A 15,340-nucleotide genomic window follows, 5' to 3' on the forward strand; every position below is an offset into this window, starting at 1 on the left:
TAGGTTTTTGAAGCGAGCTGGTATTTTTTTTATTTGGGTCAGAGTTCGACCCCTTTCTTTATTTATGGTTACATTAAAATTAAAGTTAAAACGGGCTTGGCCCCTTAGAATGGTGATGCAAAATTTTTGATTCAGATTCTTGTAAACAGTAGGTAAAAATCTCATCCACTATCAATATTTAAAATTGTACAGACTCGTCAGAGTGATTTAGCGATACGGTGATACATGTACCTGTACGCTGACACATGTACGCTGACACATGTACATGTACGCTGATATATGTACATGCACAGTGATACATATACATGTACGCTGATACATGTACATGTACATGTACGCTGATACATGTACATGTACGCTGATACATGTACATGTTCGCTGATACATGTGTGCTGATACATGTACATTTTTGTATGATGGTACATGTACGCTGATACATGTACATGTACGTTGATACATGTACATGAACGCTGATACATGCAAATGGCCGACTGATTTATGTTAACATCTATCTTCTAGATACATGTACATGTACATGAGCAATAAGAACAATAACTTTTAGAGAAATCTAAATAAGATACTAAGGATAAGACCTTTTCTTGTAGAGGAAAGGCGGACATTAAATGTTAACAATTTAGGGTCGGTCGTACCATTTTACGGGGCGGACCTAAAATTATACAACACCGGAAAACTTCATCAATGCGCGTAGCACATTGGTGCATTTTGGTGTATTGGTGCAACCGCCCCCCCCCCCACCTAATTGCTGCACCTAATTGATGCAGGTATCAAAGAAATTTTTCGACTAATCGGAAACGCATACATCTTGTCAAACTAATTAATATTAAAAATGATTTAAATTCTTGTTTATAGAATGTAATAAAGTAACTGTGTGGCGCTCTAATTTAACAATTATATACTTTTCTTTTGCTATTGAGGTGATTACAGAGTTTGGTATAATGCCGATTAATGGTAGAATTTGGTTTACTCCCCAAACGGCTACTCGTCTAAACAAACACCTAATCATTTTATTCAATTATGGGGTCCTCTTAATGGGCACAGGTTGACTTTACTTGTGTTCATCTTGATTCCTATAATCAGTGAAAATTTTGTGAATTTATTAGAAAAGAATGTACCGGTATATTCCTATAAATTTATTTAGAAGCTTTTCATTAAAACCACAATAACAAAATTGCAGTTTTCGGTCATTTTTTTTTAAATTCAACAAGCATTTTTAAACAATATTTTGTTTTACTATTAATACCTTTATCAGTTTTTAATAGACCTACGTTTTTTTTAGTAATTTTTGTAACTTTGTTTGAAAATATTAGAATCACCATCCTTATTCAACACCACCCCACCCCACCCCACCCCAAACCCATAAATAAAAAAGATAGTACGTGGATGAAAAATGTAACATATTATGAATAAGTTAGATCGATATAAAACTTTAGCCACATTTCGTAAACTATACATCTTTCATGTCATGATCTAGTAAATGAAAGGTGCTTACAGGTTAATTGAATTTAAGATAGATATTCTTACAATGCTTCTTCACAGCAATGGTTTTGTTTCATTGTGTGTGTCTGTGCTTAATGTATTGTTAAACACAATGAAAAATAAAGTTTTAAATTGTCACTTTCAATGAAATATGCTGGAAATAGGAAAAAAATATCAAATTTTAATCCATTTTTTAAGAAATTAAAAATATCTATAGAATGCCTGTGGTTTCTCCAAATATGGTATTATAACTTTTTTAAAATGTTATCAAATTAAATAATTATAGGTTATAGGATTACATTTCCCACGATTTAGATTTAAACCAAGAATTTGATTCTTTTTCCAATATAATTTCTATAAAGAAATTAAGTATCGGGAAAAGATATGTAAATTACATCATTTATAACTAGATCTTGACCTTAAAACAGTCTGGAATGGTCAAGAAATACCCAACTCTGTGGAAGTTTTGTTGGTAAATGAAAATATCTTGAGACAAGTGAAAAGCTGTCAATGTGACAGCAAACCGGGTTTTCTTTTATGTAAACTGTATCCATAATCCATGTCAACCCTTATCCAGTGAAATGGAGTACCCTACATGTATATGCAACATTTTGCCAAAAAATGACTAAGTTCAAAAGCTAGTATTTTTTTCATAAATTATCGGAAATCAAAATCCTAGCAATATGCACACCTCTGATATATGTACAATTGATCTGCAAAAGAACAACTTCCTGTCTTGAGAACTGTAGGAGGAGTTATCCGTACAATGAGGGTACCCTATATGAAACATTTTGCCAAAAAATGACTAAGTTCAAAAGCTGGTATTTTTTCGATAAATTATTGGAAATCAAAATCCTAGCAATATGCACACCTCTGATATATGTACAATTGATCTGCAAAAGAACAACTTCCTATCTTGAAAACTGTAGGAGGAGTTATCCGTACAATGAGGGTACCCTTTTGGCAGCCGCCCGCCCGCCATTTTCACCATTTTAATGACCGGATTTTTCCGTTGGAAAACCCGGTTAAAAAATGATCTGTAACAGTTCCTTTTGAAGGATAACATTGTTACGTAATTTGACATATGTATATATAAATATTAACCAGTCAGTTTTTTCCTTTAAAAAAATAATCGACAGCTCTGACATAATAACTGTCCTGACATACCATTAATAGTTTTGATTATCAAATAAAATACTTAGACTGATGCATAAATAAAATATTGAATTGAATTGAATTGAATAAAAAAAGCATGAATAGATCTAACTTGTAAATTGTTGTTTAAAAAACAAGAACAAGTGAAATTCAACCCTGGCGTGATCTTTGAATTCGTTTCTCTCGGGAACTTTGGTGTAACCGTTTGCCCTTGACGCAGATATATTACATAATAACTACCTTGTGATTCGTCGTTGACAAATATGATACTATTTATCATATCAATATCAGGCCTTGAGGGAAGAAGCAATTTAACACTTGGTAGTTTGTGGCGTAGTGCTGAATGCCCTTCATATAAATGGATATACCAGTATTTACAAAAATACGCTTCCTATATATTAGTATTCACCAAGAACAGAAAAATATCGATAAATTGACGCATGGTCAAAAGCTTTATCGAATGGTTTTTGATTAAATATCCGAAAACCATTTCGGCGATTACCAACAATTTCTCTCTCTCTCTCTCTCTCTCTCACACACACACACACACACACACACACACACACACACACACACACACACACACACAAAGTGGAAACTACCATGACACATGTTGCAGCAGCTCATCAAATATTGGAGACAAGGGTCAGTTGTTCAGTGACATCGAACCCTAAACACAGTTTATCAAAATATGGTTTGTGATCTTTTCCTTGGTAACCTTTATTCATAGAATTAATCTTAAAAGTTATTGTTTCATATTCATAAATTCGTTTCTTGAAGATATTTTTACTATTCATATGTTGATCTATGGGTGGGGGGGGGGGGTCGATTATGGATTAATAAAATTAATATTGAGTGAAAGTTGAAGAGCTTCAATTCAAATTTTGATCGTTAAATTGGCGCTAAGGGCTGTTGAACGGTCCGGATTCTTTATCTTGCCGGCACCTACCATACCACTACTACATGGAGAATGCAAGTCATATGCAATGTCACTTCAAACAAATTGAAACCTGCGTTGATTTCAACATGAGTATAATTTTGCTGACACCTTACACCTCAAATGGTATATCGATAAAGTTAGCCTGTACTTTATTGCCATTTTTGGAATTTAAATTTAGCGCATAATTGGGCAAGTGAACAAGAATTTCTAATTTACAAAAAGCGACGTCTAATAAACTCAAACAACAGCACAATTACACTTATTTGAATAAAACTTTTGACACCCCCCCCCCCCCCCCCACCTATTTTTAATTTTGACATTTAAACCATCTTGGTGAAAGATTGCAATCGCTGTTTGTTACATAACGTGAACGATATTTTTGTAGCAGTTTACCTAGTGTATTCGTTTTTTCAAATCAAAAATCGAAATATCTTTCTATTTTGTCTATAATTTAGCAAATATCTTGGACCACTGCCACCCCCCAATAAATAAATAAATAAATAAACAAGTACATGTTCATATTTTTTTTTACCAAATACTTATGCTGAGATCAATCTGTAACAGAACCGACTATCAAAGGGAGAAACACGAAGATCCAATCAAATGCCAACCACTCCACTCTATTTCGTTGCTGAAGAGGTATCAAATACTCAATGTCTGTTAATAATCGAATTACCTATTATTCATTACTGCATGCAATGGGGTTATCGCTGAAGTATCCGCCTCCTTTACGGGGGAGATGCTATTTACGTGTTTCCCTGACTTCGATTGATTGACAATTTCTCTCCACTATTGGCGCCCTAGGTAGGATCGATTTTGAATCGCCCTCCCCTTGCTTTTTTTCCCAATATAAATCGAAAGCATTCGACGTTGGATGTGAAACTTTTAAAAATATTGTCGGTGTAAAAAAATAATAATAATACTAGATAAGTTGAGTACAGCTTGGCTTTTGGAGGGAACTATTTTGATCCTGGGATAACTTCGCATACACGTCGGTGTGTTTTTTTCTCCAACAAGAGGACTTCATAAGGTAGGGAACAGAGAGAAAATAGTGATTATTTAGATGTCCATTTGTTGCATTTATCTTGTAGAAAATAAGAAGAAAATACGTAGATAAATAATCCTATATACATTAACGTATGTGTTCATATGAAGCTATGTCAAGTCTTACAAAAATGAATATAACCATTTTTTTAAAGAAGCCTGCAAGAAATGAATTCGTTTTGGACTTGCAATTGGGACGTGTCATTTCTTTTATCATATAATGAAAATGGTGACAAAACAGGGGAAACAGTTAATAGTACTCTAATAATGGTTGCATTCTACTGGGAATTTCTTTTTAGAACTCGTGGCTATTCAATTCTGTTACTGAGATATTTGTTGTTGACAATGCTCTTCATTTTTACGTAATACCGATTTTCGACTATTTGGTTTGACATTGGGAAAACATGTTAATGGATGTCAAAAGATGTAATTTAAATCCGAAGACGCAGAGATTTTACCAACTTTTATGGAAACAAATGTCGTACATCATGCTAATGGGTTCCTAACAAACATATTTATGATCATGTGCATAAAACCAAATATTCTATCAAGTCCATGACTCTGGTCTCATAAAAAGCTAGTTTAATTCCAAATATGTTTTGGAAATTGTACATATGTGATTTTAATTGAACCAAAATAGCATTCCATTTTGGCCAAATCAGAACCATGCAAAAATATTGCAGCGATAGGACGTGTAAATTATTAAATATCAACCCTTACCGAGTTCATGGACCAAAACGAAGTGATGTTCTCCCCCCCCCCCCCCCCCACTCCCTCTGTTAGATAAAGATTTTGCTTCTTGCACCCACAGCCACAGTGTTGAAGATTTTCATTTCCCGTTGTCGTTACTCTAATTGTGATAAATATTGGAGTCGTTTAGGGCTGCCTTCAGGTCATTCAAAGACGTTTGAAGATCTTTACAAGTCATCAGAGATGTCTGTTGTCACAAAGAGCTCGACAAAACAATTACGGACGTCAATAACCACCGTTTTCCCCCTCCTTTCCTATTCTATTAGAGACTACTTTCTCTAATTTCGTCAATTCTTTGAACCGAAAATTAAAGAATATATTTTGCTTGGGAACTTGTTTGGCTGTATGTTTATACATGTTGCTTTTAAAAAGGTTGGATGCCAGTGGATGGTCAACTAATATACTATCAAATCTACCTTAAATTTTAAAATATAATTTGTATAGATATAAACTGCAATTATTTAGTTAAAAAATCCATATGGTTTACCATTTGAATTTTAGTATTGTCCTATATTTTTAAAAAGAGCCTTTCTTCTTAAGGAGTTTAAAGCATTCAAAAAATGTCCACGACCATTGAACACTCTTAAGTTTGTAAAGTCTTTTTGCAAAACGGAATCTATCGATATCAAAGTAATTATTAATTGGTAGGGATATTTTTCCTTTTCAATCTCTATCTACAAGGAGTTAATTGTTGTTAATGGAGTACCGCTTCCCTCAACAATCCATTAACAACCCTAGAAATGTAAACTAACCACAACTACAAACTAACCGAGTATCCTATTCATTGTCTGCACATCAAAAGCATCCAACTGACGGAAGGATCTTTAACACGTGTAACAAGAGCAAAGCGTGCATATGATGAAGGTTTACAAATTTTGTAATCGTGTTATCTGGGTTTGGGACAGTTAAAGCTTTATAAATGAAACCGAGACAGCGTATTATAAAAGCTAACCCATCTCAGTTTGGTTTTTTTTTTTTTTTTTTGCTAAGTTCGTAGCTATTGAATTCATTCATAAATATTCAATTTTCTATCAGTAAGTACAAAGTCAGAACGATCTGTGTTCTTGAATAATAAATTAAGAATGCACACAAACGCAATGCACATTGAAAGTGCATTTCAACGTAGCTTTGTGAAAAAGTTGCTTGTATTAATTAATTCACATAACAAATCAAATAGCGTTACAAAGATATCATAATTTATGTTCTCTTTTAAAGGCCATTTTTTACGATATTTTACTTCGAAAATTTTTTTGGCAAAGGGGAGGGGGGTGTCATTTAATGGTGATGTTAAACAGGGGAAATTATTGTTAATCTTTCGATTGTACAAAGTTAGAAATTACAAATTGGACGAGCAAGCAAACCAGGATAAAACAGTCATTGTTTTATTGCAGTTCCTTTGAGCTAAATTTAATACAGGTAGAATTCTTAGCTATTGTAATAATTGTGCATTACATTAATTAGAAAAAAAAAAATTTGTTCAGCCTTAATTATCAAAATTGATATATCAATGTATAGTTGGGACTTGGTTGAGTTTATTTCTGGGTTTACCCGAGCCTTCCTTTCCCTCCTCTCTGTTGGAAATGCTGGGAATCTGAACACCATGTGATTGATTGCCGTTCGCAGAGTCTTTGGTTAAATCGAGAAAATGTCGCAGCGACGGGACAGATGTGATAAATTGTATCAACAAATCTCTCACACTTAAGGTGACCACTGGATGTCAAACGACGGCATCGACAACTGAGCTACTCCAATCTCTCTCTCCCTGTGCGCTCTCTCTCCCTCTCTCTCTCTCTCTCTCTCTCTCTCTCTCTCTCTCTCTCTCTCTCTCTCTCTCTAAGTTGATGTTAAAGGACAATTGTCAAGATTTCATCGAACTTTTTAAAATATGAATAGATTTATCAACTATGAATCCATTTTGACGAAAATATACGCTCATAAACTATATATCTAAACTTACTCTTAAAGTTTAAACCCCGTGAAATATGCATATTCTAAAAGCATTTTGATAGAAAGGACGAGAATATTTCTGAACTACTGCCTACTGATTGTCATAAGTAATAGTCATATATTGATTAATGACCAGTAGTTATGTTTCCATTATTGTATTGCCTGTTTGATTCACTGTTTTTGTAAATTTATTTTCACAAAGAGTAATACTTTTCCAAAACTAAAATTAAAACGAGACACGATGCTGGGAAATTCTATCAGTTTCCCTTAATTTGCAATGAAGTTAAAATTCATTTCGTTTTACTCCTCAAAACCTGTTGCACTCATGCTTAAATAGAGCAGATTTTAAAGGTCTAAGCTGTAGTGGTCTCGATCATTTATCTATGTCAACTTACATGTTAACTGTTTGCGTAAAAATGATGCAGTTTTCGATGCTACTATTCTTTATGAAAATAGAGTACTTATATGAATTCAACTTATTAAATATTTACGTCAAATTAGGCATTATAGCGCATGCATGGTTGTAAGTTAAACATTAATATGAAAAAATCATATACGAATCAGATGATTTGATGTTATTAGAGCGTGGATATTTCCTTCAAATTATTTGATTTATTGAAGTAAAAAATATATACCCGTATCGTTTACCTCCCCTCTCGATAATTAACGAACCTACTCAGTCGGATTCTAAAATATTATTTACATGTTCAATAATAATCACTTCACGATCTCTTCGCTTGCATGCTCAAGAATTGTATCCAATAAAAATCAAAGAATTTTTTTTTTCTGAGAAAGGTTATTATAAAAGTTTCAAGAGTAAATTCCGTAGCATTTACGTCGAACTTGAACTAAAAAAAAAAATTTAAATGTTAATTGCAACATTCTTTACTTCATTTACAAGTCCGCCCGCCTGAAAAAAAATTTTAAAAGGCACACAGAGAGTATGACAGTTGTACGTCTATTTTCATTCTCCTAACACTGGAATCACCGAACCTCTAAGTCGTGAAAAGTTGTGTCAATACCGATAAACATTAGTCAAACGCTTCTTTGGATGGTTAAGTACCCTTGGGAAATTCTAACAACCATGCTCAGTTTCGGTTTACAAATCGGTTCTTTTATGCCGGGCAATAAAAACAAGAGCCTCTGAGAGAGATTGGTCCCAATACTACTTACTTAGAGAACCAGAAGACAGCTGAGTCAAGAAGTGCACACAGGCTTTTAATATTAGATGCGGAGTGGAGTAGCTATGCAAGTTGTTCATCTGATCCGCCAGATCTTAAATTTTAATAGCTGTGGCTAGTAAACCATAGAATGGTCCCCCAAAAAGTATATTTCTATACACTATAATACATGCAAGTTCTATCTTGTGTACACTAATTGGCCAGGCCCACTGTCATCACAATTTTCAAATCACTAAACTCAGTCCTCAACTCAAATCCTAATAAGAAAATTGCATTTATTAAACACTGATAATTGTTGAGGTCTTAGTTTCTCTTAGTGGCAACAAACATGTTAAATAAAGAAGTACTTACTTTTTATTTCACGTTGCAGACAGTCCAATAGTTTATTTACATACGCACTATTGCACGTTTCATTTAAATGCCGTAATCATTTGTCTCAATAAAGGATCTATTGCGAATAACAATTGAATTGACCATTAGGACCGGTATTGTTTTCTGTCTTTGCAAAAAAAAAAAACATACCGATTTCCGTTCTACTTCATGAATTTCGGTCATACTCTGTAAACTCTTAGGTTCTAGTTCTCATAATGTATAGTTATCATTGGCGGATCCAGAGGGGGGGTTCCGGGGGTCGGAACCCCCCCTTTCTCTGGGACATATGATTTTTTTTAAAAACGTTTAATGCCTATTTAAAGGCAATTTTTCCCATTTATAATAGAAATACTGTAATTATCTCAAATAAATGCTTTTAAATTTGCTTATTTAAAGAATTTCGTACTACGTCCCATAATTTTGTTCTTATATGTAAAAACCCTATCGATTTTTTTTATCGAAATAAAGTATATTGTACTCCCCTTCAGCATCCGGTGTTTACTACACTGAGTAAACATGTGGAAAATTAAAGAAAAAATACATAAAATTAAGCAGTATCACAGATTTATAATAACATCTACAATGTATTTTCTACTCTATTTCTTTAAAAAAAAAAATCGAATATAGTTCATACAGTTTTGAACTCACAAGCCATCGAGTAAAGCGACGTTCAAGTACGAGTACACGCATTCGTTTTACTTTAAAAAAAGCCGCTTTCAAATGTATTGTTTAGTTAATTAACCTAAAAAATCATAATAGATGAGTTTTACTTCGTTTCATACGAAAAATACAAAGAAAATTACATGACCCACTTTTGCGGATTATGCTATTTTTCTGGAATGCTAGCTACCTTCATACCCACTTTTAAACACAAAAGAAAGCTTTTTTGGTTTGTTTCCAAGAATTGAAAATTCTGTTACAAATATACCTTGTAAAGGGTTTATATGTAAACCATTATGAAAATGCACAACTTTTCAAAACTTTTTTTTAAATATGCTCGCATCTGTACCAGTCCGGATGATGTAGCGCACCCATTACAGAGGTCACATCAAGTTCCTTGGGACGACAATTGCTTTTACCATTGTATTACACACGTACCATCTTTTCAGCAGATAAATTATCCCCATTCTTTTGTCATATCCTATCATTTAGACCTATATTCAAGAAGGCAATCAATAGAAATCAAAATCGATATTAAATAGTTCAGAATTAAAAAAACATCAAAGACATAAAAAAAATTACCAAAATATCCATTTTTATAATTATAGTTTCTCGTAATCAGTCTGAGTTATTTTTTGTTTCTTAGTGTTTTGCTTTTCTATCAAGCATAGACGCACTTTCTCATTGCTGGAAACATGGGTTTCTTAAGGTTAGATATTATGCAAATCTTCCTTACCTAAACCAAAACGGCAAAACACTCAATAATGCAGTGCACTCTGATGTTGATATAGCTGTGAAATAGATAGTGATGAGATAAATGTTTATTAAATACAGTTGTATACGCAGGAAAACGTTCAAAAAGTCCTTGCACATATTGATTTTCATCAAATGGAACCCCCCCTTTTCCAAATTGCTGGATCCGCCTCTGGTTATTGAAAAAAATGTTTCACAGCTGTTGTCCGGGCAGTATGAGTTATGTTTGCTTTTTGAATAACACAAGAGTGAATAATTCTTGTCCTCAAACAAAGGGTATAGTTCCGGTTGATTGCTTTTACATGTATTTATTAAGTATTTAAGGAAGATCGAAAAAAAAACTTGATATACAAAATGCACAATTCTGCAAAAAAAAAAGAAAATACGTTTATTTATGCCGTTAAATTCAAAAGAGAAAAAGTATTTCCACGGATGGAATCGAACCAGAGCACAAAAAAACCATAACGTTTTACATAGCTAGTGGTTTAATCTACTGAGCTTTCCAGAATTTACACGTTTTGGTGTAAATATAGATCACTATGATAGATATCAGTTTCCGAAATTTTTGTAGGTTTTTTGCAAAATTCGACCCCAAGGACAGGGTGTCCCTTAAAAAATCTTTTTAAGAAAAACTCCGGTCCTGAAGGATATCTAGGCCAAAAACCATGGAGACATATACCCTTTTACTGAGAAAATGCTGTTTTTGTCCATTTTGAAGATTAATAATAAAATTTCAAGAGCAAACTGATACACATGTAGGTTCAAAACGCAAATTAGAAAAGTTAAGAAATATGTACGATCGAAAATAACAAAAAAACTTTGAATCAGATATTTTCAGGGAAAGCCATCTCCCCTATAAGTCAATTCAATTGTTATTTGCAATAGATCTTTTCAACAATTCTGTTCAATTACACTTCAATGAAGTTCGAAACTAACGAAGTACACTACGAAACCTTACATGTGAAACTCAGATGTAGCCCAGGGAGGGGAGTTTGTTATCTTTTCTGCGCTAATTATAAGCCTTTAGTCCCTCCTCTTCCCCACCACATCAAAGTCGCCCTTCTCTAAACTGAAAACCTCTGTCCACACTGCCGAGTCTGTCTTTTATTGACGCCCGAGGCCGCTGATATCTTTGAATCCAAGCAGTGTGTGATTAGAAGACGGAAGAGGTTAAATTTCCCCCTTCTTTTCACGGAATTTATCATTTGATTCTGGCCTATTATCGTGTAGAGTTACTAATTATCTCGGCAAATAACAGGGGGAGAAAACGACCCGGACCCAATATAACATTATTGTGATCTTAATTGGATAGTTTTACAATGGATTTCTCCTTCTTTTTTTTTAATTTTGGTACTTTCACTTATTAATTATTCATTGGTAAAACTGATGAAACAAAGTTCAAACGTAATTTTATACCATCAAACTTTATATATAAACTTAACTGATATTCAAAGCTTTCGAAACCCTAAATCCTACTGTGGTTGTAGATAATGGGATATTCTAGCAACCAAGCAACCAAAGATGCAACAACAACCCTCTCTCTCTCTCTCTCTCTCTCTCTCTCTCTCATCTCCTCAATTAACGACAAAATTTTAATTTCGAAATTGTAATACTAGTATTACCTTATTTACCTTATTAATGTATAACAAGGTTTTCATCTGATATTCAGGTTATGGCGGTGTGTCAGTCGATACTTTATTAATCAAACCATATTTAATTACCAGATGTAGGTGTGATTATTTATTTTTACTTTATCTTCGCATCGATATAACCCAGGATAAAAGAAAATTGCAGAATTATACGTGAGAGCGTAAATATTTATAATCGCTATGTCGCAGATTTTAATAAGTTTTAGGGAAATTGTATACGCTTTCTGTTTGGTCTCACACCTTCATATCCGATGCAATTAACCTAATGAAATGTCGTTTTGTGTGTGTGAACCCAATAAAAAGACAGCGAGACAGGGTGCAGTAATTAATGCTAGGGCATAATTTTGATTAAACGCTCTTGTTCGCACTAGTACTCACTGCCACTATTTGGAAAACACCATCGATAGAGAGTAAAGCACTCATCAATGTTGTAGGCAAATATTTGTAAACAAACAGACCTCGAGCATTCTCTTTGCTCACTGGGAAAAAGGACTCCCTTAATACTTAACAAGCAGTTGGGACCATGACTCCACTTTACATTTATAGTTTGTTCTTACAATTTTATAGGCAAACAAAGCGCAAAAATGAGTGTACTGCAAGATATTTGATAAAAATCTGTATAACCAAATTGACAGACAAGTTACCGGTACCGTATGTCGATGTATTGTTGAAAACTTAGACATGTGACAAATTGATTAAAGTCGTGCTTATGGTAAATCAATGAAGCTCCTTGTCAAAATTCTCCAAATATTTACAGAATATCTGATTCCCAAGCATTCTCCAGCAGGTTATAAGCTTTCGTATTATTTTGTACTCGTTTAGTAATTTACTTTGACTTGTCTTCACTACTGTTTGTAATGAAATGACCGTTTGTTACCCAAGCTAATTTAAAAAGCAATTTATATATATATATATATCGTTTTAGAAAAAAATATATGAAATGACATTTCGTTACTTAGGATAAAACAATATTTCTTGGCATTCATAGAAACCAGAAACAAAAATATCTTTATTGTTTCAGGAAAAAAATTATTAAATGACATTTAGTTACTTAGGATAAAACAATATTTATAATATAGAAACCAGAAACAAAATCTCAAGAAGAAAAAAACATGTACAGTCTGGTGTTTATGAGCTTTAAAGAATCGATCAAAGATTGTTTGACCGCACATTGCAAGGGGAACGCTCTTAGAAGAGCTTTACTACATGACCATAATTTGAGCAATTATGAAACAAACAGAATTGCGGCTAAGATTTTCGAGGGGGCTGAGGTTTTTCTGATTGACTTGTTTTAAAAATACATTCATTCTTTTTACAGATATTTCATTCGGACCAGTGGATATGTGGTCTACGAACTATGCTACAACAGTGTTTGGTTTCTTCTGTTTTGTTCAGGTTTTTGTGTTGACCGTTTCACAACATATTTCATCACACAATGACGACTATACGAAACATTTAGAAAATATCAAATTCTTAAACAAAGAAGCAGAAATTTCACCTAAACAACCTGCAGATGACGACGTTGATTTCGGAAACAGTGATACAGCAGATGACTTAAGCGACCTCACAGAAGAGGAAAAGCGTGCACTAGACCGATACTCATTCTCTGGTAGTTTGGGAAAACGAGGGCTGGATAGGTATAGTTTTTATGGCGGACTTGGGAAACGGGCTTTGGATAGATACGGATTTTTCGGTGGACTTGGAAAGCGAGCGCTCGACCAATACGGGTTTGCGGGGTCTCTTGGAAAAAGAGCTTTAGATAGATATTCGTTCATGGGAGGATTAGGAAAAAGGAAGTTAGATCAGTATGGATTTGCAGGCAGGCTAGGAAAACGGGCATTAGACCGCTATGGGTTTGTAGGAACACTTGGGAAACGAAAGCTTGACCAGTATAGCTTTATGGGAAATCTTGGGAAACGTCGTCTGGACTCTCATCGATATTTTGGAAGTCTCGGAAAACGAGCACTCGATCGTTACGGATTTTTCGGTGGACTTGGAAAACGGGCGGATACGCTTGGAAACTCACAGGAAAACATTCAAGGAGCTGACAAGGATGAAAAATTCGAGCAAAAACGGTTATATCCGTATTGGTACTATAGGCAAGGTGGTAGCCCGATATACACCCAAACCAGAGGAATAGATAGGTTCTCTTTCGCAGCAAGACTCGGACGAAGATAAATTTCGTAATAACCGTACAATGACGCCTTCAGGGTCCAGCTATTGCATTAACATATCTACAGAATTGTGTTAGAGTTATGATTTTTTAGTCTTATAAACTACATTTCCACTAAAACATTCTTCTTTGTCTGGAACAGGATCATGAAAACAACAGGACTATAATGAAATCAAACGTATTTGATTTCGTTGGATTTATAAACGCTCGGTTAAAAATGTTTTTAAATCTATCTGCAAGTCTGATTTATTCATGGACATTTATATGGTAGTATCGGTTTGGCAGCGTAACAATGAGGATATTTCTATATTTTTCTACATGTGTGCAATTGTTTGTCAAATCTTCTTTATAAACATAAATGATATAATGTGTAGAAAGCGAATTCTATTATTAACAATCTATTTCGAGTCATGTGATATGAATTGAATTCACTTTCGTTCCTAAAATTGCCATATAGTTTGTTCGAATTTAGCTAAATGCAATTGAGTTAGATGTCAATGTTGACGCTAAGGATACGAAATAAAGCTGTAAAGAAATACTACGAAGTTGTTTTTCGTTAGCGAATGGTAATCATTCTCTGTATATATTCTATCAATTTTTTGTCGCGGAAACTCCTTTTAGTTCTTAAGGAGGTTTGATGGACATCAAATTAACCATTAGATCTACCTAAAATTTTTAGATATGATTTGTATGCAATAAACTATTATCAAGTAAATGAAAATTCAATAAATTTTAGCTTTTAATTTTGGAAATTTTAAAATATCTAAATACAGAGCTCTTCACTAAAGGAGATCAAAACAGTATAAAAATGGCCACGACCATCCAGCGCTCTTAATATAGTGTTAAGATAAATCTCCTTATCAAATACAAAAATCTCTGGGACATGTTTATACGGGTTTTATTTTTAGCTCACATGAATTCAAGGTTCGTCACCTGTTGTCTGTCTGTAAACTTATAACATTATACTTCTTCTCTAAAACTGGGCCAAATTTATTTAAACTTGGTATAAAGCATCCTAATGGAAAGGGAATTATAAATTGATAATATAAAGGGCAAAACCCTTTTTAAAAGGGAGGTTATTACGATGCAGTGAAAATATGGTGTGTGTCTTTAAAAATCTTCCTCTCAATAACCAATGCACCAGAAAAGCCAATATTTATACATAAGGTTGTATATATAGTAAAAGTTCTAAATTTTAAAAATCGTGACCCCGGAACTA

General features: G+C 33.8%; 1 protein-coding gene across 1 annotated transcript; it reads left to right on the forward strand.

The window, feature by feature from the left end:
* The first annotated feature begins 4,458 nt into the window (after positions 1-4,458).
* Positions 4,459-14,662, forward strand: LOC128165374 (buccalin-like). The gene is made up of 2 exons (XM_052829845.1): positions 4,459-4,622; positions 13,267-14,662. Exon 2 carries the CDS (start codon positions 13,290-13,292, stop codon positions 14,124-14,126), a length of 837 nt encoding a protein of 278 aa, XP_052685805.1. The 5' UTR covers positions 4,459-4,622; positions 13,267-13,289; the 3' UTR covers positions 14,127-14,662.
* Positions 14,663-15,340: the final 678 nt, after the last annotated feature.

This window comes from Crassostrea angulata, chromosome 1, assembly GCF_025612915.1.
Source record: "Crassostrea angulata isolate pt1a10 chromosome 1, ASM2561291v2, whole genome shotgun sequence".
Taxonomy (NCBI): domain Eukaryota; kingdom Metazoa; phylum Mollusca; class Bivalvia; order Ostreida; family Ostreidae; genus Magallana; species Magallana angulata.